This window comes from Tachypleus tridentatus, chromosome 12 (genome assembly GCF_004210375.1).
Source record: "Tachypleus tridentatus isolate NWPU-2018 chromosome 12, ASM421037v1, whole genome shotgun sequence".
Taxonomy (NCBI): domain Eukaryota; kingdom Metazoa; phylum Arthropoda; class Merostomata; order Xiphosura; family Limulidae; genus Tachypleus; species Tachypleus tridentatus.
Window position 1 is genome coordinate 123301345 of NC_134836.1, and position 22412 is coordinate 123323756.

General features: G+C 33.4%; 1 protein-coding gene across 1 annotated transcript in view; it reads left to right on the forward strand.

The window, feature by feature from the left end:
- LOC143235756 (cadherin-89D-like) overlaps nucleotides 1–19938 on the forward strand; it is a 39074-nt gene extending 19136 nt beyond the window's left edge. Inside the window, exons 2-8 of the mRNA XM_076473959.1 lie at nucleotides 7644–7709; nucleotides 10799–10959; nucleotides 14023–14079; nucleotides 17859–17954; nucleotides 18450–18545; nucleotides 18762–18881; nucleotides 19885–19938. Of these exons, the coding sequence (XP_076330074.1) occupies nucleotides 7644–7709; nucleotides 10799–10959; nucleotides 14023–14079; nucleotides 17859–17954; nucleotides 18450–18545; nucleotides 18762–18881; nucleotides 19885–19938 (650 nt within the window). The remainder of the gene's footprint in view (nucleotides 1–7643; nucleotides 7710–10798; nucleotides 10960–14022; nucleotides 14080–17858; nucleotides 17955–18449; nucleotides 18546–18761; nucleotides 18882–19884) is intronic.
- The last annotated feature ends 2474 nt before the right edge of the window (nucleotides 19939–22412 follow it).

Sequence of the window (22412 nt, forward strand, 5' to 3'; positions counted from 1 at the left end):
GGTGTTACAACATTACACATTGTCAAACTGGTGTTCTATTATTATTTGTTAATGGATAACTACTATGATAATAGGTGTTACAACGTTACACATTGTCAAACTGGTGTTCTATTATTATTTATTAATGGATAACTACTATGTTAATAGGTGTTACAACATTACACATTGTCAAACTGGTGTTCTATTATTATTTGTTAATGGATAACTACTATGATAATAGGTGTTACAACGTTACACATTGTCAAACTGGTGTTCTATTATTATTTATTAATGGATAACTACTATGTTAATAGGTGTTACAACATTACACATTGTAAAACTGGTGTTCTATTATTATTTATTAATGGATAACTACTATGATAGTAGGTGTTACAACATTACACATTGTCATACTGGTGTTCTATTATTATTTATTAATGGATAACTACTATGATAGTAGGTGTTACAACATTACATATTGTAAAACTGGTGTTCTATTATTATTTGTTAATGGATAACTACAATGATAATAGGTGTTACAACATTACACATTGTCAAACTGGTGTTCTATTATTATTTATTAATGGATAACTACTATGATAGTAGGTGTTACAACATTACATATTGTCATACTGGTGTTCTATTATTATTTGTTAATGGATAACTACAATGATAATAGGTGTTACAACATTACACATTGTCATACTGGTGTTCTATTATTATTTATTAATGGATAACTACTATGATAGTAGGTGTTACAACATTACACATTGTCAAACTGGTGTTCTATTATTATTTGTTAATGGATAACTACTATGATAATAGGTGTTACAACATTACACATTGTCATACTGGTGTTCTATTATTATTTATTAATGGATAACTACTATGATAATAGGTGTTACAACATTACACATTGTCAAACTGGTGTTCTATTATTATTTGTTAATGGATAACTACTATGATAATAGGTGTTACAACGTTACACATTGTCAAACTGGTGTTCTATTATTATTTATTAATGGATAACTACTATGTTAATAGGTGTTACAACATTACACATTGTCAAACTGGTGTTCTATTATTATTTGTTAATGGATAACTACTATGATAATAGGTGTTACAACATTACACATTGTCATACTGGTGTTCTATTATTATTTGTTAATGGATAACTACTATGATAGTAGGTGTTACAACATTACACATTGTCAAACTGGTGTTTTATTATTATTTGTTAATGGATAACTACTATGATAGTAGGTGTTACAACATTACACATTGTCATACTGGTGTTCTATTATTATTTATTAATGGATAACTACTATGATAATAGGTGTTACAACGTTACACATTGTCAAACTGGTGTTCTATTATTATTTATTAATGGATAACTACTATGATAATAGGTGTTACAACATTACACATTGTCAAACTGGTGTTCTATTATTATTTATTAATGGATAACTACTATGATAGTAGGTGTTACAACATTACACATTGTCAAACTTGTATTCTATTATTATTTATTAATGGATAACTACTATGACAGTAGGTGTTACAACATTACACATTGTCATACTGGTGTTCTATTATTATTTATTAATGGATAACTACTATGATAGTAGGTGTTACAACATTACACATTGTCAAACTTGTATTCTATTATTATTTATTAATGGATAACTACTATGACAGTAGGTGTTACAACATTACACATTGTCATACTGGTGTTCTATTATTATTTATTAATGGATAACTACTATGATAGTAGGTGTTACAACATTACACATTGTCAAACTTGTATTCTATTATTATTTGTTAATGGATAACTAGTATGATAGTAGGTGTTACAACGTTACACATTGCCGGATAGATATGAAATTACACGTTGTCAGATAAGTGTCAGACGATTGCGCATTGTCAAGTAATAGATGGTTCAAGGTTATATATCACTGGATTGAAATTTTCTAGACAAGTGTTACCTGCTGATATATCTGGCCTTCTGATAAAGCGTCAAAATTAATATCCAGTTTTAACACGTAGGTTGACCTGAATCGAAGGAAAACAAGGTGTCGGTGAAACTGTTGTGAAAGTGTGTAGGAGAGCAAATATAATATAATATATACTAAGGCCCGGCCTGGCCAGGTGGGTTGAGGCGTTCAACTCGTAATCCGAGGGTCGTGTGTTCGAATCCTCGTCGCACCAAACATGCTCGCCCTTTCAGCCGTGAAGGCATTGTAATGTGACAGTCAATCCCACTATTAGTTGATAAAAGAGTAACCCAAGAGTTGGCGGTGGGTGGTGATGACTAGCTGCTTTGTCTTTAGTCTTACACTGCTCAATTAGGTACGACTAGCGCAGATAGCCCTCGTGTAGCTTTGCCCGAAATTCCAAAACAAACAAACAAACTATGTCTACTACATGCGGCCATTCGGCGTCAACTACTGGGACAACTTGAATCTTGTGTCCCCGTTTCTGTAGGTTTAAAATAGAAGATTTATTTTCATAAATTTTAAGATGAAGAAACAGGATGACACGAAAATATCGCATCATTGATGAAAACAACAACAGTGAATGAAGTTTTATTGTTGTGTTATACAGAACAATTTTATTTCCGAAGAAACGAGTCGTTTCAAATCACTTTATATATAGTGGGTGTTATGACAGGGACAGACAACTTCCACTCTTTGATTAGAGTCGTCCTAGAAATGGATGTCACTGACTGGGTGCCCTTCCTCTAGAAATGGATGTCACTGACTGGGTGCCCTTCCTCTAGATAAGGATGTCACTGACTGGGTGCCCTTCCTCTAGATAAGGATGTCACTGACTGGGTGCCCTTCCTCTAGATTAGGATGTCACTGACTGGGTGCCCTTCCTCTAGATAAGGATGTCACTGACTGGGTGCCCTTCCTCTGGAAATGGATGTCACTGACTGGGTGCCCTTCCTCTAGATAAGGATGTCACTGACTGGGTGCCCTTCCTCTAGAAATGGATGTCACTGACTGGGTGCCCTTCCTGTTAGTTCAACATCTGGGACGGTTAGCAGTAGTTAATCCTTAAGCACAGCTGCGAGCGCTCGCATAAGTTTTTCCGGGGGTAGAGTGGGTAAAATAGGATGAAATTGTCAATTGAATAAACAGATAAAGTTCCCTACCCACAAGTTCTTTACCCCACTCGTGTGTACAGCTTGAGAGGAACATCTCATTTTTTTCTTTCAGTTAACACTCTTACCCGAATGGATAAAAGTTTAGTTTAAGGGTTACAAAATGAACGAAGGCCCGACATGGCCAGGTGGTTAAAGCACTCGACTCGTAATCTGAGAGTTGCAGGTTTGAATTCCCGTCACACGAAACATGCTCGCCCTTTCAGCCGTGGGGGCGTTATACTGTGACAGTAAATCCCACTATTCGTTGGTAAAAGAATAGCCCAAGAGTTGGCGGCGGGTGGTAATGACTAGCTGCCTTCCCTCTAGTCGTACACTGCTAAATTAAGGACGGCTAGCACAGATAGCCCTCGTGTCGTTTTGGGCGAAATTCAAAAACAAACAAACAATGTGTGAAAATTATTACATAAGGAAACGTGATTGTTGTTTTAATTATAAGTAACGAAATGTTGTTAAGGTTCATGTTCAAGGTATATTAAATTCAGTGTCTTGTAGTGACAGGTATCTGACCCTGAACTCGAACACAAGTACGATCCGTGGGAAAAGAGCGCCCCATTGTACACCACGGCCTCGAAGTGAGAGGCTACATCATTAGGTGTATGTGCTTCGGTTTTTGTGCGAGGGTGGCCTTGGAAGGGATGGTGCCGATCGTGGCCATCCAAGGTAAAGTGGGTAGTCCGGAAGTAATAACTTTGTTGTGATTATGCAACAGCTAAGCAGTCAGTTAACCTTAGCAATGAATTTGCTACGCGAATGAATAGAATTCTAATCAATAGAAGCGTCCGTTTACCTGCACGTGATGACCGCGCGTGGAGAAACAGTTCTAGTTCAAGGTTCGGGTCATCACGACATTGTGAAAGCTCCACGTAATAAGACATGAATAGCTGTAAATACTGTAATTATCCTGACATGAGCAGCGGTGCTAAATACGACAAATATGGGGAGAGATAATAAAAAAAACAACAAAGACGTTCAAACATTACAGTTTTCTTGTCTTATTTGTAAAGTCTCTTTTGTTTGTCTCTTGCGTTTAATTTCGAAAGAGCTATGTACGTTACCTGTTTCTAATTTTGAAGTGACAGACGAAAGGGAAGACAGCTACTCCACAGCACCCGCCGCCAACTCTTGAGATACTCTTTACCAGTAAATAGTCCGTTTGACATTATTTAAAACTGTTTTAGTTAATCTTGCACGCGCAAACAGACTGTCCTAACATCAAAGTTGGTGATCATACTTTCAATATCTATAGTTGTTGATATCTTAGACCTAGATTTATTAATAATATATTATTCACATTTCCATTACATGTATCTAAATACAAGCTAAGCCTAATCGTTCTAGTCTGCTTTTTGAATATGGAACAGTAAAGACAGAGATAGCGCATGCCAGTTATAAGAGTTTAAAATAAACTGTCGCTAAAAAGACTGTTCTTATTACACTTCAAACTTTAAGTTTTAACTTCCACAAATTATGAACAACTGCCAGATAGTCGTTACTTTGAAAAACATACACGTGCACTAAGTTTAAAACCTCTGAAATATTATTATAATAATAAATATTAATTGACATACTAGACAAAAATGCATAATATATTTTAATTTGGTCACTAATTTAACCTAATAAAGTTATTACTACACGAGCACTTTTTTTACAATAAAGCCTGGTGTTTACGGCGCTCGACATGCAACCTGCGGGACACGGGTTCAAACCCTCCCCCTAACCAAACGTGTTTGCCCTTTCAGCTATGGCGGCGTTCTAATGTGACAGTCAGTTCTACTAAACGTTGGTAAAAGAACAACCCAAGATTTGGTGGCAGGTTGTCTTCAAAATCTACGTTTTCTATCACTATTAGGGATGATTAGCTGATTAGCTTCGAGTAGTTAGTTTTTGTGTGAAACTGAAAACAAGCTTCCATATCGTGAAAAATCGTTATATGCAGAGTTAGGGTTAGCGATTCTTCATTGTATGCGCAGAAGTGTTTCGCGACGAAGCATGAAAAATAGAAAGAACGTTCTTCAACTGTACAACACCAGGTGGCGCTTTTAAAAATGTTTTCATTCACTCACTTTATTCCTGTTTAATGTTTCTCCACTCTCTACAGCTCAGTGGTAAGTCCAAGGGCATATAACGCAAAAAAAAAAAAGCTTTCGATACCCACAGGAGGCACAGCACAAATATCCTATTGTTTAACGTTGTGCTTAACAAAAGAAGTCCCCTCTCCAGTGAGTGATTCAGCGGTAAGTATGGAGGCTTACACTGCTAAACACCAGGTTTCGTTACTTGTAGTGGGGATAGAAGAAATATCCCGTAATGTAGCTTTGAGCTTAACAACAAACAAAAGACGAAACCTGTTTGTCGGCTAAACATATAAACTTACCGTCGTTCGGGCTAACAGAAATAATATAAACTTATCATAGTTAGGGTTAACAGAAATAATATAAACTTATCATAGTTAGGGTTAACAGGAATAATATTAACTTATCCTCGTTAGGGTTAACAGGAATAATTTAAACTTATTCTCGTTAGGGTTGACAGGAATAATTTAAACTTATTCTCGTTAGGGTTAACAGGAATAATATAAACCTATCCTCGTTAGGGTTAAGAGTAAATAAAAAGAACCAAACGTTTAGACTCACGTTAAACTAATAAAAGTTGAAAAAGTACGTTATATAATTTTCTGAATGTTTTTTCTACACAACACGTGTAACATGTAAATGATATAAACAGTAATAACATAGACTCCAAGCACCTTGAACAGAGTAAATAGTTACTTGTTCTGTGTTCCGCTCTAATTTTAAATTATACTGTTTTAATGTACATATATGTTATTATATATATTTTTTGTTTCAATCAGTAAAGTTTGAATAAACACGTCTGTTGTACCGTTTGTTACTATAATTATATCAATTCTGTACGCACTAGTTATTTTTAAAACAATTTTTGACTAGATGTAAGCTTCTGATAAGTTAATTATTAATTTTCACTGTTACGTGTTCCTGAGAAACTTCTGCTTTGAGCTTTATTTTGTTTGTAGTTCAGCACAAAGCTATAGAACAGGTATCTGTGATCTGCCTACCACGGGTATCGAAGTCCAGTTTCTGTCCTTGTAAGTCCGTAGACATGCCGCTGTGCCACCTTCTCTGTGTCTTTGTCACACACATATACACAAAATGATTATAATATAAAAACTGTTCAAAATATAAACTATTATTTGTTTGCTGTTAAACACAAACTAAGGCATGTTACATGTACGTAACATGTATTTATAAAAACTATGTTAAAGGCAAGTATCGAAACCTGATTTTTAGTGTTACAATATGAAATCAATAAAAATAATTTTCAAAAATGATAGAGAACGAATATTTCCAACCTCATGGTAAGTTTGATTCTTAGAGAAATATATTTTTTTTAATTTACATTTGGTTACATAACTGTAATTTTAACTCGAATATAAAACTACCATAACTGTAATTTTAACCCGAATACAAAACTACCATAACTGTAATTTTAACCCGAATACAAAACTACCATAACGGTAATTTTAACCCGAATACAAAACTACTATAATTGTAATTTTAACCAGAATACAAAACTACCATAACGGTAATTTTAACCCGAATACAAAACTACTATAATTGTAATTTTAACCAGAATACAAAACTACCATAACTGTAATTTTAACTATAATACAAAACTACTATAATTGTAATTTTAACCCGAATACAAAACTACCATAACGGTAATTTTAACCCGAATACAAAACTACTATAATTGTAATTTTAACCAGAATACAAAGCTACCATAACTGTAATTTTAACTATAATACAAAACTACCATAACTGTAATTTTAACCAGAATACAAAACTACTATAACTGTAATTTTAACTATAATACAAAACTACCATAACTGTAATTTTAACTATAATACAAAACTACCATAACTGTAATTTTAACTATAATACAAAGCTACCATAACTGTAATTTTAACTATAATACAAAACTACCATAACTGTAATTTTAACTATAATACAAAACTACCATAACTGTAATTTTAACTATAATACAAAACTACCAATAATTTTAACTATAATACAAAACTACCATAACTGTAATTTTAACTATAATACAAAACTACCATAACTGTTATTTTAACAATAATACAAAACTACCATAACTCTAAGTTTAACTATAATACAAAACTACCATAACTGTAATTTTAACTATAATACAAAGCTACCATAACTGTAATTTTAACTATAATACAAAACTACCATAACTGTAATTTTAACTATAATACAAAACTACCATAACTGTAATTTTAACTATAATACAAAACTACTATAATTGTAATTTTAACCAGAATACAAAACTACTATAATTATAATTTTAACCATAATACAAAACTACCATAACTGTAATTTTAACCAGAATACAAAACTACTTTATCTTATTTTAGTTTTATAAGAAACTAACATTGTTTGTCTTCTTCTTCACTTAGCTTGTCAGTTTTATCCATTAGCTGAGAACCGTCGGTTCGAGCGAGTAATTGAAAATATACCAGTAGGTAAGTAGAGTATTAAACATTCTTTACTCATGGTGTAATTCAGTAACCTCTGTACAAATATTTTAATAAAACTAAACAGAAGGTTGTACATATAACATGCTTACACATTTTATAACTTGTATATTTTACCTTCAAGGCCTACAGTAGATCGAACTGGATTAGTTAAGTCAGTGACCAGATAACCTATGTGGATCTTGTTCGATCTTTTGTCTGTTTCAGAGCAGACAACCAGAAGGTCATGTGATGGGGCCACACTTGGAATCTAACCTCTGATTCTCGGGGACCACACCTTTTTCATCCCACTGATTATTATTTAAGGGGGAAGTAAATAGTTATCGCAGTCTCGTCGGGGGGAACTTCTTCTTTGTGTCATTTCATTTAAGGGGAAGAGGGTAGTGAAGAATTTAAGGTTAAAGTAACGAATCCATTTATAATTTCACAAAAACACATACTTTATTTAATATAAATCGTTTTAAGTAAGGAATACAACGAAAACGAACTTCCACTGTAATATTTATCTTACGTGCTACAGACTGTGAAAAATAAATTATGGGATAATAAAAACGTATCTTAGTTACACGAGTCAATAAACTATTAAATGATTCCGGTTAAATATAAACAGGTTCGTTGTTAAACTGATCGTTTTAGGGTTAATATTATTTATGTGTCAATCTCTTTAATAGCCTAAAACTTTCACAGATATTTGGATAAATTCTGAGTAAATGTAGAAACTTCGTATAAACTGTAATGTAATATCTGTTCATTAAAAAGAGTTGATCATAAGTAAATATAAGTTGACATTAATAAATTTTATTTATAACACAAGTTATTTTTGTTTCACATATCCTCTAGGTAATTTTGTAATTCCAATTAAAGTTTTTCCACTAGTTATAAATGTTGGTTGTTTTTGTTTTTTTTTACTTTCCCAGAAATTGTATCAGCTATTTTCCTGAAGTTATGAGTGATATCTTTGACCAGGACGATTGTCTGAAAAAAACACAAACAAAACACGAATGTAACGACACAGAATATTCCCCTGGTTACGAATGAGCGAATGTGGAACTTGTTGAAAAAAATACATTTCAACATTTTTGCTTTACAAATGAATAGCAAAATAGATGGATAATTCGAAATAAACGAAGCCGAAAGATGAATAGATTTCTACTTTTAGATAGAAATCGAAATAAACCTAGTAATAACACCAAAATAAAAATAGTGAAAATATTTCGGGAGAAGAAGTTTGCACAGAGGGAAATCCCCCGTAAACTCCTAAATTCAACACTTTATATTAGCAGGAAAGTTTCTTTCTATACAAATAAATAAACACCAAAAAATAATTCTTAAAAAGTAAGAAATGATTTCAGTTCAACATGATATTAACATGATATCTAGATTCCATTTTGAACACGTGTTATATCCATCCCTTGTACACTACTATCATGTCAGTTCAACATGATATTAACATGATATACAGATTCCATTTTGAACACGTGTTATATCCATCCCTTGTACACTACTATCATGTCAGTTCAACATGAAATTAACATGATATACAGATTCCATTTTGAACACGTGTTATATCCATCCCTTGTACACTAGTATCATGTCAGTTCAACATGATATTAACATGAAATACAGATTCCATTTTGAACACGTGTCATATCCATCCCTTGTACACTAGTATCATGTCAGTTCAACATGATATTAACATGATATACAGATTCCATTTTGAACACGTGTTATATCCATCCCTTGTACACAACTATCATGTCAGTTCTCTGTCATTATTTATCAACATATGTTTTTATGAACACGTGTTATATCCATCCCTTGTACACAACTATCATGTCAGTTCTCTGTCATTATTTATCAACATATGTTTTTATGAACACGTGTTATATCCATCCCTTGTACACTACTATCGTGTCAGTTCTCTGTCATTATTTATCAACATATGTTTTTATGAACACGTGTTATATCCATCCCTTGTACACTACTATCATGTCAGTTCTCTGTCATTATTTATCAACATATGTTTTTATGAACACGTGTTATATCCATCCCTTGTACACTACTATCATGTCAGTTCTCTGTCATTATTTATCAACATATGTTTTTATGAACACGTGTTGTATCCATCCCTTGTACACAACTATCATGTCAGTTCTCTGTCATTATTTATCAACATATGTTTTTATGAACACGTGTTGTATCCATCCCTTGTACACTACTATCATGTCAGTTCTCTGTCATTATTTATCAACATATGTTTTTATGAACACGTGTTATATACATCCCTTGTACACAACTATCGTGTCAGTTCTCTGTCATTATTTATCAACATTTGTTTTTATGAACATGTGTTATATCCATCCCTTGTACACAACTATCGTGTCAGTTCTCTGTCATTATTTATCAACATATGTTTTTATGAACACGTGTTATATCCATCCCTTGTACACTACTATCGTGTCAGTTCTCCGTCATTATTTATCAACATATGTTTTTATGAACACGTGTTATATCCATCCCTTGTACACTACTATCATGTCAGTTCTCTGTCATTATTTATCAACATATGTTTTTATGAACACGTCTTGTATCCATCCCTTGTACACTAGTATCATGTCAGTTCAACATGATATTAACATGATATACAGATTCCATTATGAACACGTGTTATATCCATCCCTTGTACACAACTATCATGTCAGTTCTCCGTCATTATTTATCAACATATGTTTTTATGAACACGTGTTATATCCATCCCTTGTACACTACTATCGTGTCAGTTCTCTGTCATTATTTATCAACATTTGTTTTTATGAACACGTGTTATATCCATCCCTTGTACACTACTATCGTGTCAGTTCTCTGTCATTATTTATCAACATTTGTTTTTATGAACACGTGTTATATCCATCCCTTGTACACTACTATCGTGTCAGTTCTCTGTCATTATTTACCAACACATTTTTATGAACATATATATATTTGTCCATCTATCCCTCTACCTCAAGGAATAAAATAAGGTAGATGAGAATTATTCAAAGAAGTCTTCATAATTTATCTGTTTCACTTATCTTTAGATCAAGAAATTTTTCGTTTACAAGTGTTTCCAAGGTACAGTTTCAACATTGAAGCCGTAGACAACAGTCTTAGTGATGTCAAATACTTCAAGTACCAGGAGATAGACAAACATTCAGTAGCCATAAAAGTTGCCAAATCTCTGGATGAGCTGGTTGATAGGGTGAGTTAACTCTAATTGCTAAATATTTGCACAAATTATATTAACTTGTTCACAGCGTGAGTGTACTAAAGCTACAATATCTCTAGATTATCTTGTTGACAGAGTGAGTGTACTAAAGCTACAATATCTCTAGATTATCTTGTTGACAGAGTGAGTGTACTAAAGCTACAATATCTCTAGATTATCTTGTTGATAGAGTGAGTGTACTAAAGCTACAATATCTCTAGATTATCTTGTTGACAGAGTGAGTGTACTAAAGCTACAATATCTCTAGATTATCTTGTTGACAGAGTGAGTGTACTAAAGCTACAATATCTCTAGATTATCTTGTTGATAGAGTGAGTGTACTAAAGCTACAATATCTCTAGATTATCTTGTTGACAGAGTGAGTGTACTAAAGCTACAATATCTCTAGATTATCTTGTTGATAGAGTGAGTGTACTAAAGCTACAATATCTCTAGATTATCTTGTTGACAGAGTGAGTGTACTAAAGCTACAATATCTCTAGATTATCTTGTTGACAGAGTGAGTGTACTAAAGCTACAATATCTCTAGATTATCTTGTTGATAGAGTGAGTGTACTAAAGCTACAATATCTCTAGATTATCTTGTTGATAGAGTGAGTGTACTAAAGCTACAATATCTCTAGATTATCTTGTTGACAGAGTGAGTGTACTAAAGCTACAATATCTCTAGATTATCTTGTTGACAGAGTGAGTGTACTAAAGCTACAATATCTCTAGATTATCTTGTTGACAGAGTGAGTGTACTAAAGCTACAATATCTCTAGATTATCTTGTTGACAGAGTGAGTGTACTTAAGCTACAATATCTCTAGATTATCTTGTTGACAGAGTGAGTGTACTAAAGCTACAATATCTCTATATTATCTTGTTGACAGAGTGAGTGTACTAAAACTACAATATCTCTAGATTATCTTGTTGACAGAGTGAGTGTACTAAAACTACAATATCTCTAGATTATCTTGTTGACAGAGTGAGTGTACTTAAGCTACAATATCTCTGGATTATCTTGTTGACAGAGTGAGTGTACTTAAGCTACAATATCTCTAGATTATCTTGTTTTAGAGTGAGTGTACTTAAGCTACAATATCTCTAGATTATCTTGTTGACAGAGTGAGTGTACTAAAACTACAATATCTCTAGATTATCTTGTTGACAGAGTGAGTGTACTTAAGCTACAATATCTCTAGATTATCTTGTTGACAGAGTGAGTGTACTAAAGCTACAATATCTCTAGATTATCTTGTTGACAGAGTGAGTGTACTTAAGCTACAATATTTCTAGATTATCTTGTTGACAGAGTGAGTGTACTAAAGCTACAATATCTCTCGATCATCTTGTTGACAGAGTGAGTGTACTTAAGCTACAATATCTCTAGATTATCTTGTTGACAGAGTGAGTGTACTAAAGCTACAATATCTCTAGATTATCTTGTTGACAGAGTGAGTGTACTAAAACTACAATATCTCTAGATTATCTTGTTGACAGAGTGAGTGTACTAAAGCTACAATATCTCTAGATTATTTTGTTGACAGAGTGAGTGTACTAAAACTACAATATCTCTAGATTATCTTGTTGACAGAGTGAGTGTACTTAAGCTACAATATCTCTAGATTATCTTGTTGACAGAGTGAGTGCACTAAAACTACAATATAGTTACATTATTTTCACCATCAATGCGGATAAAACATCTATAACAGTTAATATGTAAGATGAGAAATCTGTAGTTCTATTATGAGGTAATCTAGCCTAGCTCTCACTAATTTTAAACTCCTAAGTTAGAGAGAAGACATCTATCCAACAACTTTTAACATTTTCTTTTCCTAAACAGTGGATTATTGAAAGGTAGACATATAGCAATGGGACTCGAACCATTAACTTTCTGTTGCGCAGTCTTGACACATTAACCGTTAGTCCTTGCGCGATTTTTTCGTTTCTGAAGCTTTTATTTCAAAATTTTGTTCCAAAATTTTGCCTTCGAAAATGTCGTTACATTTATTGTTGCTTCGTTTTTATAGTTCTATGGAAAACTAATCGAAATGTGTAACTACTAATGTTCCATGCCAGAAAGTAATTTGTTGTAAGTCACGTTTTTGCTCTAAACCTTAGAGTAAGTTAATCCCTCTATGATTTCTATTTGCTCATAAAGTTCTCATAATGATTACTTTCCCTCATAGCACACTAATTTTTCATGTACTCTCCTAATGTGATTCGATTCTCGCCTTTAGTTCCAAGGCTAACAGTTAGTAAACTTTAGCTAACGTTTTTTTTCTTGGCTCTCTATATTGACACACAAAGAATTAGACGTTGTTTACGTATGAACGGCAATATGTTAAACGACAATAGCGAACATTGGTAGTCATTTATGTTACAGGCCTTGAAATGAAAGTTCAGTTTTCTTTAGTACTTTCTAAGTTATTTTACACATAAAACTTTAATTATTTGTTCACGACTTTCATTTATCTGATTTTTAAAATAAAATACATAGAGGGCGTTGTAGAGCATGCGAATATATTTCAGTGTGAGGAGGTGTTAACACTCCTACGAAAAGTGGGGCCTAATAGGCCCCAGAGCAACTTGAAAGGTTATTAATATTAGGCTAATAATTTTGTATTGAAATGAAATTGCCATTTAAATCCATTAATGAATGGATTAACGAGATTCCCACTGTTCCTATCTACTATCTTTCGAAACCACAGCCAGGGGAACGGGCTTGGAGAAATCAGGACTAGAAACGTCTTTTCGTAGGAGTGTTAAGTTTTCTGAATATAAAACGTGAATTATCATAGTTTAACCTCCATGCTCGCCAACAATTGAAGTTTATGGAGAACAAACTTGTATACTTTTATCTGTTGTTGTTGTGAACCACTTTATACCTATAACGCCTTCATTGGGAGAACATTAATATGTTTGTGTGATTTATTTATATATTCGATAGTTATTTATCTGCATACCAGACGGCGCCATTTGACTAAAAATGAAACATTTTTTTTTTACAGGCTAGAGAAATTATCAATATTTAATTATGTTTTTGTTACAGAGACAGCCACGGAGCGTTCTTAAATTCAAGTTGAAATGTAGAGGTGACAGTAGAACGGTGAGTTGGATTTCTAATCCACCTTTAACAACTCCCTAGGCCTGAAGACATGGCTTATGGATACAGGAATAACTAATAAGAAATAATACAAAATTCCTAAGTAGAAGTTTAAATAGTAAAACGAACATAGATTTGATAATACGATTTTAATTGAATATTCACAGTACGTTTTAGTTTATCTTCTATTGTTGTTGTTGTTTTGAATTAAGCACAAAGCTACACAATGGGCTATCTGTGCTCTGCCCACCACGGGTATCGAAACCCGGTTTTTAGCGTTATAAGTCCGCAGACATACCGCTGAGCCACTGGGGGGCATCTTCCATTGAAGATCATGTTATGAGCTGTATAAGTCGTCTTTCTTTAAAGATGGCGCTCAGTCAGCCATCTTCTTTTGTTCAGAAAGGGTTTTGTTTTATATCTAATGGAAATTTGTTAACAATTTCTTCTTTTAAAGATGACATATTCTACATTTTATGCCCTTAAAAAGACATCTTTTACGTTTTATGTCTTTAAGAAGACGTCTACGTGTTACGTCCTTAAGAAACGTCTACGTTTTAAGCAAAACTATTTAATTTTAACCACATGTTATGCAATTTTCTCAGTGTTTTAAGATGGGTAAAATGTTTTTGTTGCTGCGTGTAGTTCTGCATGTAGCCACACAAGGGGCTATCTGTGCATTGCCCATCACGATTATCGAAAACCGGTTTCCACTGTTGTAAGTCCGCAGACATACCACTGTGCCACTGGGTGACAGTGTAAAAAGTGGGTTCATTATAATATCAGGTCATCCCTCAAGTCATGTCCGATTTTATGTTCAGAGAAAGAGAAAGGATTTCAAACACTTTTAATGTTATTTAATCAGTAGTGTGTGTTCCATTATTATTAATTACTTCCTGCCAACGATTCACAAACTTCTGAATGTCACTTCTATAAAATTCTTGGGGTTTGGAGGAAAAGAATGTAGAGATGGTAGTTTTGACATCTTCATGTGTTCCAAGCTGTTTACCATCAAGATAGTTCTGTAAACTTCACAATAGATGATAATCAGATGGGACAAGGTCTGGAGAATAAGGAGGATGTGGAAGTTTTCCCAGTTTATATCTTCAATCTCTACAGATGAGACCTTGCTGTATGGGGCTGTGAATTATCCTGGTGTAACACAACATACTGTATGGGGCCGTGCATTATCCTGGTGTAACATAACATGCTGTATGGGGCTGTGAATTATCCTGGTGTAACACAACATACTGTATGGGGCTGTACATTATCCTGGTGTAACACAACATGCTGTATGGGGCTGTGAATTATCCTGGTGTAACACAACATACTGTATGGGGCTGTACATTATCCTGGTGTAACACAACATGCTGTATGGGGCTGTACATTATCCTGGTGTAACACAACATATTATATGGGGCCGTGCATTATCCTGGTGTAACACAACACCTTAACGATTGATCAAAGTAGGTCTCTTTTCTTTCAGTGCAACATTGACGCGCTCTGACTGTTGACAATAGAAGTCTGATGTAATCGTTATATTGAGTGTTAGCAACTCAAAGTGGATCATACCAACAATATCCCACCAAGTGCTTAACAAGACTTTCCTAGGGTGGAGGTCCATTTTGGACTGTGCTTTAACCAGTTTACCTGCACTGATCCATTGTCTGCGGTGCTTAACATTTTTATAAAATATCGATTTTCATCTCCAGTCACTAACCTGCCCAAAAAAGGTGAGTTACGTTCACGAGAGTGCAGAGAATTGCAAGTTGTCCACTCTTGCTCGTAGGTTGGCTTCTGTCAAATCATGGAGAACCCATTTTCCAAGTTTTGACCTCTTCCCAAACTGTTTCAGATGACAATGAACTGTTGAATTGGTTGAATTAAGTTTCTAGTTCTTCAACTGTTACAACACAATCTTCATCAAGTGTAGCCAGCAGCAAGTTATCACTAAACTCAACAGGATGATCTGGACATGGTGCTGTGGTCACCTGATCTGAACTTCTGGAACCACCTACAACGTTTTCTTTCACTGAAAGACTCCGCACCATAAACATCTTGAATGTTTAATGTAGTTTCTGCTGCATTATTGCCTTTTAGAAACTAATAAAACATTATATACCTAATGTGTTCCTCAGACACATCCATCTTCATAAGGGTTTATTTGATTAAAGATCTGATAAACTGGAGTTGGGTTTGTTTGTTTTATTTGTCTGAACATTTTTATACACATCCTACTACATATTTTAGTCATTAAAGCTTTCTATAAAGATATAAATGATGATGCACTTTGTGTATTAAATTTTCGGACATTACTTATGGGATGACCTGATAATTATTACATTAATCATAGGTTTATCATTACAATTGCTACGCTAATGGTAGGTTCATTACTATAATTATTACATTAATTATAGGTTTATCATTACAATTGTTACGCTAATCGTAGGTTCATTACTATAATTATTACATTAATTATAGGTTTATCATTACAATTGTTACGCTAATCGTAGGTTCATTACTATAATTATTACATTAATCATAGGTTTATCATTACAATTGTTACGCTAATCGTAGGTTCATTACTATAATTATTACATTAATCATAGGTTTATCATTACAATTGCTACGCTAATCGTAGGTTCATTACTATAATTATTACATTAATCATAGGTTTATCATTACAATTGCTACGCTAATCGTAGGTTCATTACTATAATTATTACATTAATCATAGATTTATCATTACAATTGCTACGCTAATCGTAGGTTTATTACTATAATTATTACATTAATCATAGGTTTATCATTACAATTGTTACGCTAATTGTAGGTTCATTACTATAATTTTACATTAATCATAGGTTTATCATTACAATTGTTACGCTAATCGTAGGTTCATTACTATAATTATTACATTAATCATAGGTTTATCATTACAATTGTTACGCTAATCGTAGGTTCATTACTATAATTATTACATTAATCATAGGTTTATCATTACAATTGCTACGCTAATCGTAGGTTCATTACTATATTTATTGCATTAATCATAGGTTTATCATTACAATTGTTACGCTAATCGTAGGTTCATTACTATAATTATTGCATTAATCATAGGTTTATCATTACAATTGTTACGCTAATCGTAGGTTTATTACTATAATTATTACATTAATCATAGGTTTATCATTACAATTGCTACGCTAATCGTAGGTTTATTACTATATTTATTGCATTAATCATAGGTTTATCATTACAATTGTTACGCTATAGGTTCATTACTATAATTATTACATTAATTGTAGGTTTATCATTCAATTGTTACGCTAATCGTAGGTTTATTACTATATTTATTGCACTAATCATAGGTTTATCATTACAATTGTTACGCTAATCGTAGGTTCATTACTATAATTATTACATTAATCATAGGTTTATCATTACAATTGTTATGCTAATCGTAGGTTCATTACTATAATTATTGCTTAATCTGAAAACTCCCCTTCATTACTATTTTCCACTTTTGTCCCCCCCCCCCCATCCGTGGGACAGCAGTACGTCTACTGTTTTACAACGCTAAAGTCCAGTGTTAGATTTCCCACGGTGTACATAGCAGATAGCCTACTGAGAATTTGTTCTAACACATACTTTTTGTGTATTTTTTTCAGAATACATTTATTTATTTTGCCCCATTTTTTAGGTATGAGTTCTTTCTCTTGTATTTGTTTAATTTTTTTTCTTTTTAAAATAAACACTGATATATTTATTGTTCGGTGTAGGATGAAGTGTTCTTACCTGTCACAGTATACATAGAAGATATCAATGACCACGCCCCACAGTTCCAAAACACGCCCTATCATCTGGCCGTCGACGAGGTAATGGATATTTGTTATCTTGGCTAATTACGTAACTCGACAGGTCAGTATTTTAAATCATACGTAATCATGTAACTGAATCGTATCATATTCCAAGTATACAATATTGTACCCAAATAAAGGACATATGGTTTTATTTTTTTATATTTATATTTTCCCATATGTATACTTTAACCCTATATGTACCATGTCCGAATCTTTAGGAAATTTATGTAGTTTTGTAGGTCAGAGGTCTGTCCTCGATATACTGTTTTGATTTATAGTCTTGAAGTGAAAGTCTGTTAATTCTACAGAGGACAAGAATGACTATGATAATTCAGTGGACAAGTGGACTAAAGAATGAGACAATGACTTAATTCTACAGTGGACAATAATGACTATGAGAATTCTACAGTGGACAAGAATGACTATGATAATTCTACAGTGAATAAGAATGACTATGATAATTCTACAGTGGACAAGAATGACTACTTTTTCTTCTTAAATTTATTGCAGCTGACTCCTGTTGGACTCACGATTTTCCGGGGAATTAATGCTCTAGATCGCGATAAACCCAATACCGCCAACTCTGACGTCACATATTCCATCGTGGTAAGTTGACAACAGTCACTATATATATTCATGTAGAGGATTCTTTTAAATAAAATGTGTTTTACATAAATTTCAACTTTTCATCAGTATTATGTACTCATGTACGCCGTATTACAAAACAAGTGAATACTAAGGTGGTTCTGGTTTCCTTTCTTTTTGTTTAGAAATATAAGAAATTAATATAATTTTCCAAACCTTTCGCTATTTGTTAAACAGGGAGGAAACGAAGACAACACTTTCGTTCTCTCAGACCCGATAGAGGGCGCTCTGATGGTGAACAAACCTCTGGATTTTGATCACGGGATTCGAGGGTTTGAGCTACAAGTTCAGGCTACGGTAAGCATCCGGGTTATTCGTTAAGTTAACACGAAAGGATCCACGTTCACGTCACGAGGATAGTTTACAAAACTGACGTTTTTTGTGAACTTAATTTCAAGTACTTTCTTCTTGTTTTCTTTTAGAACAGACGAAACCTTCCTGTTCCGCATGTAAACAAAAACACAACAGCGCTAGACCTCCAAATAATAAACACATTAGTGTGTTATTAATATTGCTTAAAACAGAACCAAAGAAAGAGCGATCACTAGACCCTTTATAAAATGTTTTATGTGAACATGTATTTTTTAGACTATTGCTTACGAGGGTTAATCAAAATTATTTGGAATTTCTAGTGTGATTTCCGATACATTTATTAGTAATCACTCATTTTCAGCTGAAAAACAAAATAATTATTATTTTGATATTTTCACCACACGTTAGATTTAGGCTGTATTCACGCTGGAACCAAGTAGTTTGGAACTTACTAAACTTCTACAAAAAATTCAAAAATACAACTGTCTCTTTCAGTTATGTATATACAGACTTTTGGTAAACATAACACCTTAATGGTTCGTTTTTCTGGGGGAGAGGGGAAAAATAATGACTCGAAGGGGGGTTAGGGGGTTAATATATCAAAAACTTAGTGGGCTGGGGGGTTAGTATATCAAAAACTTAATGGGTTAGGGGGATAGTATATCAAAAACTTAATGGGTTAGTATATCAAAAACTTAATGGGTTAGTATATCAAAAACTTAATATTCCAAATTTTATACAATTTCGAAGTCTACGTTCGAGTGAGGTCCAGTTTAACCAACGCTAGGTTACCATAATTCCACTTTTTATCACTAATCCTGAACACAAGTGAACCAAACAGAGATAAGCTGGACCTACATCACAGTGGGAAGTACCAATCACGTTGTTGGTGTGGGCGTACTTTATGGTCACTATAATGAGAGGTCATTATGTTATTGAGAGGCCAGTGTTCACGGATAGAAACAACTAAAATTCCTTTGTGTTTTAGGATCACGGAGTCCCAGAGCTTAAGTTCAGTGACATCTGTGACTATAAAGGTTAAGGATGCTGATGACCAGAATCCACACACACAAGTCCTACACAGCTCACGTGATAGAAACCAGAGTTATAACTGTAAGAATAATTCTGTTGAACTTTTTATAACATTAAACCAAATTACAACTTTAAAATTTTATTTCTGTGCCAATTTTTGTTAATCGAGGCCCAAGATATAATATTAACTTACATTAATTACAATATATAATATTAACTTACATTAATTTTACATTAATTACAAGATATAATATTAACTTACATTAATTTTACATTAATTACAAGATATAATATTAACTGACATTAATTTTACATTAATTTTACATTAATTACAAGATATAATATTAACTTACATTAATTTTACATTTATTACAAGATATAATATTAACTTACATTAATTTTACATTAATTGCAAGATATAATATTAATTTACATTAATTTTACATTAATTACAAGATATAATATTAACTTACATTAACTTACATTAATTACAAGATATAATATCAACTTACATTAATTTTACATTAATTACAAGATATAATATTAACTTACATTAATTTTACATTAATTACAAGACATAATATTAATTTACATTAATTTTACATTAATTACAAGATATAATATTAACTTACATTAATTTTACATTAATTACAAGATATAATATTAACTTACATTAATTACAAGATATAATATTAACTTACATTAATTACAAGATATAATATTAACATTAATTACAAGATATAATATTAACTTACATTAATTTTACATTAATTACAAGAGATATATTAACTTACATTAATTTTACATTAATTACAAGATATAATATTAACTTACATTAATTACAAGATATAATATTAACTTACATTAATTACAAGATATAATATTAACTTACATTAATTTTACATTATATTTAGTAAAATGTAAATCTCTCAGTATGCACTACAAATGACAATAAAAGATCTGTACAAGTGTGTTACATTTGCTTCGGTGACCGTGTTTACGCAACTCTGGAACTCTGTACAATTTATTTTGGATTTGTTTTGGAATTTCACGCAAAAGCTACATGAGGGGCTCTCAGCGTTAGCCGTCCTTAACTTACCAGTGCAAGGTTAGACGGGAAGACAGCTAGTTTACATCACTCATTGCCACCTCTTGGGCCACTCTTTTACCGAGAAATAGTGAGATTGACCATCACAATATAACGTTCCCACGGTTGAAAAGGCCAGCATCTTTGATGGGAAAATTCAGATTCGCGACCCTCAGATTGCAGAGTCGAGCGCCCTAACCACCTGGCCATACCGAACCTGTATAATTTAGTAAACACATATTAAGAATAATAGTAGTACAGTGGTACTTCGGTTCTCGAACGATTCCCTTCTCGAACAATTCGGTTTTCGAACATATTGTTTGAGAAAGAATGTCTCGGTTGCCGAACATAAACTCGGTTCCCAACCAAGCTGTCGTAGCTCGAACCCCGAAATAACCCGACTGATGACCCGAACGACCCTTCGACCATTTTCGGCCCCACCAGCTTGCCCAAAACATTTTACCCGCACCTGTCGCTCAGTCCACACCCCGCTAAAATCTGCTGTGAACGTTCTCGTTTTTCTTTTTGTTGTTTTTCTAACTATTCTGATTAAATAAGCCGCCATGGGGTTAAAGAAGGATAATGAAAGCGGCAAACCAAAAAGTAAAGTTGTTAGAGCCACAATAGAGGTGAAAAAAGATCTCATAGCGAAGTATGAGAGTGGTGTTCGCGTGTCTGACCTTGCCACACAGTTTGATATGGCGAAGTCTACAGTCTGCACCATACTGAAAAATAAAGAGGTTATCAAAGGAGCTGATGTTGCAAAAGGAGTGACAGTGCTTACGAAACAAAGATTAAAAACAATAGAAGAGGTGGAAAAACTGTTGTTGATTTGTGTTAGCTGGTGATAGCATTTCTGAGACCATCATTTGTGAGAAAGCAAAGCAGTTGCATGCTGACCTCCTTAGAAACACCCCTGGAACGAGTGCTGATACAAGTGATGCTTTTAAGGCTAGTAGGGGGTGATTTGAAAAATTTAGGAAGAAAAGTGGCATACATAGTGTGGTGAGACATAGGGAGGGTGCCAGTTCTAAGAAAGACGCTGCTGATAAATTTGTTAGGGAATTTAAGGACTATGTAGTAGCTGAGGGTTTTATTCCCCAACAAGTGTTCAACTGTGATGAAACAGGCCTCTTTTGGAAGAAAATACCAAAGAGGACCACATCACCAAGGAGGAGAAATCACTGCTAGGACACAAGCCAATGAAGGACAGGCTAACTCTATTGTTATGTAGTAATGCAAGTGGGGACTTAAAACTTAAACCTTTGCTTGTGTACCATTCTGAGAACCCGAGGGTTTTTAAGAAAACAATGTCCTGAAAAGTAAACTAAATGTCATGTGGAGGGCTAATAGTAAAGCATGAGTAACCAGGCAATTTTTTATGGAGTGGGTCCATT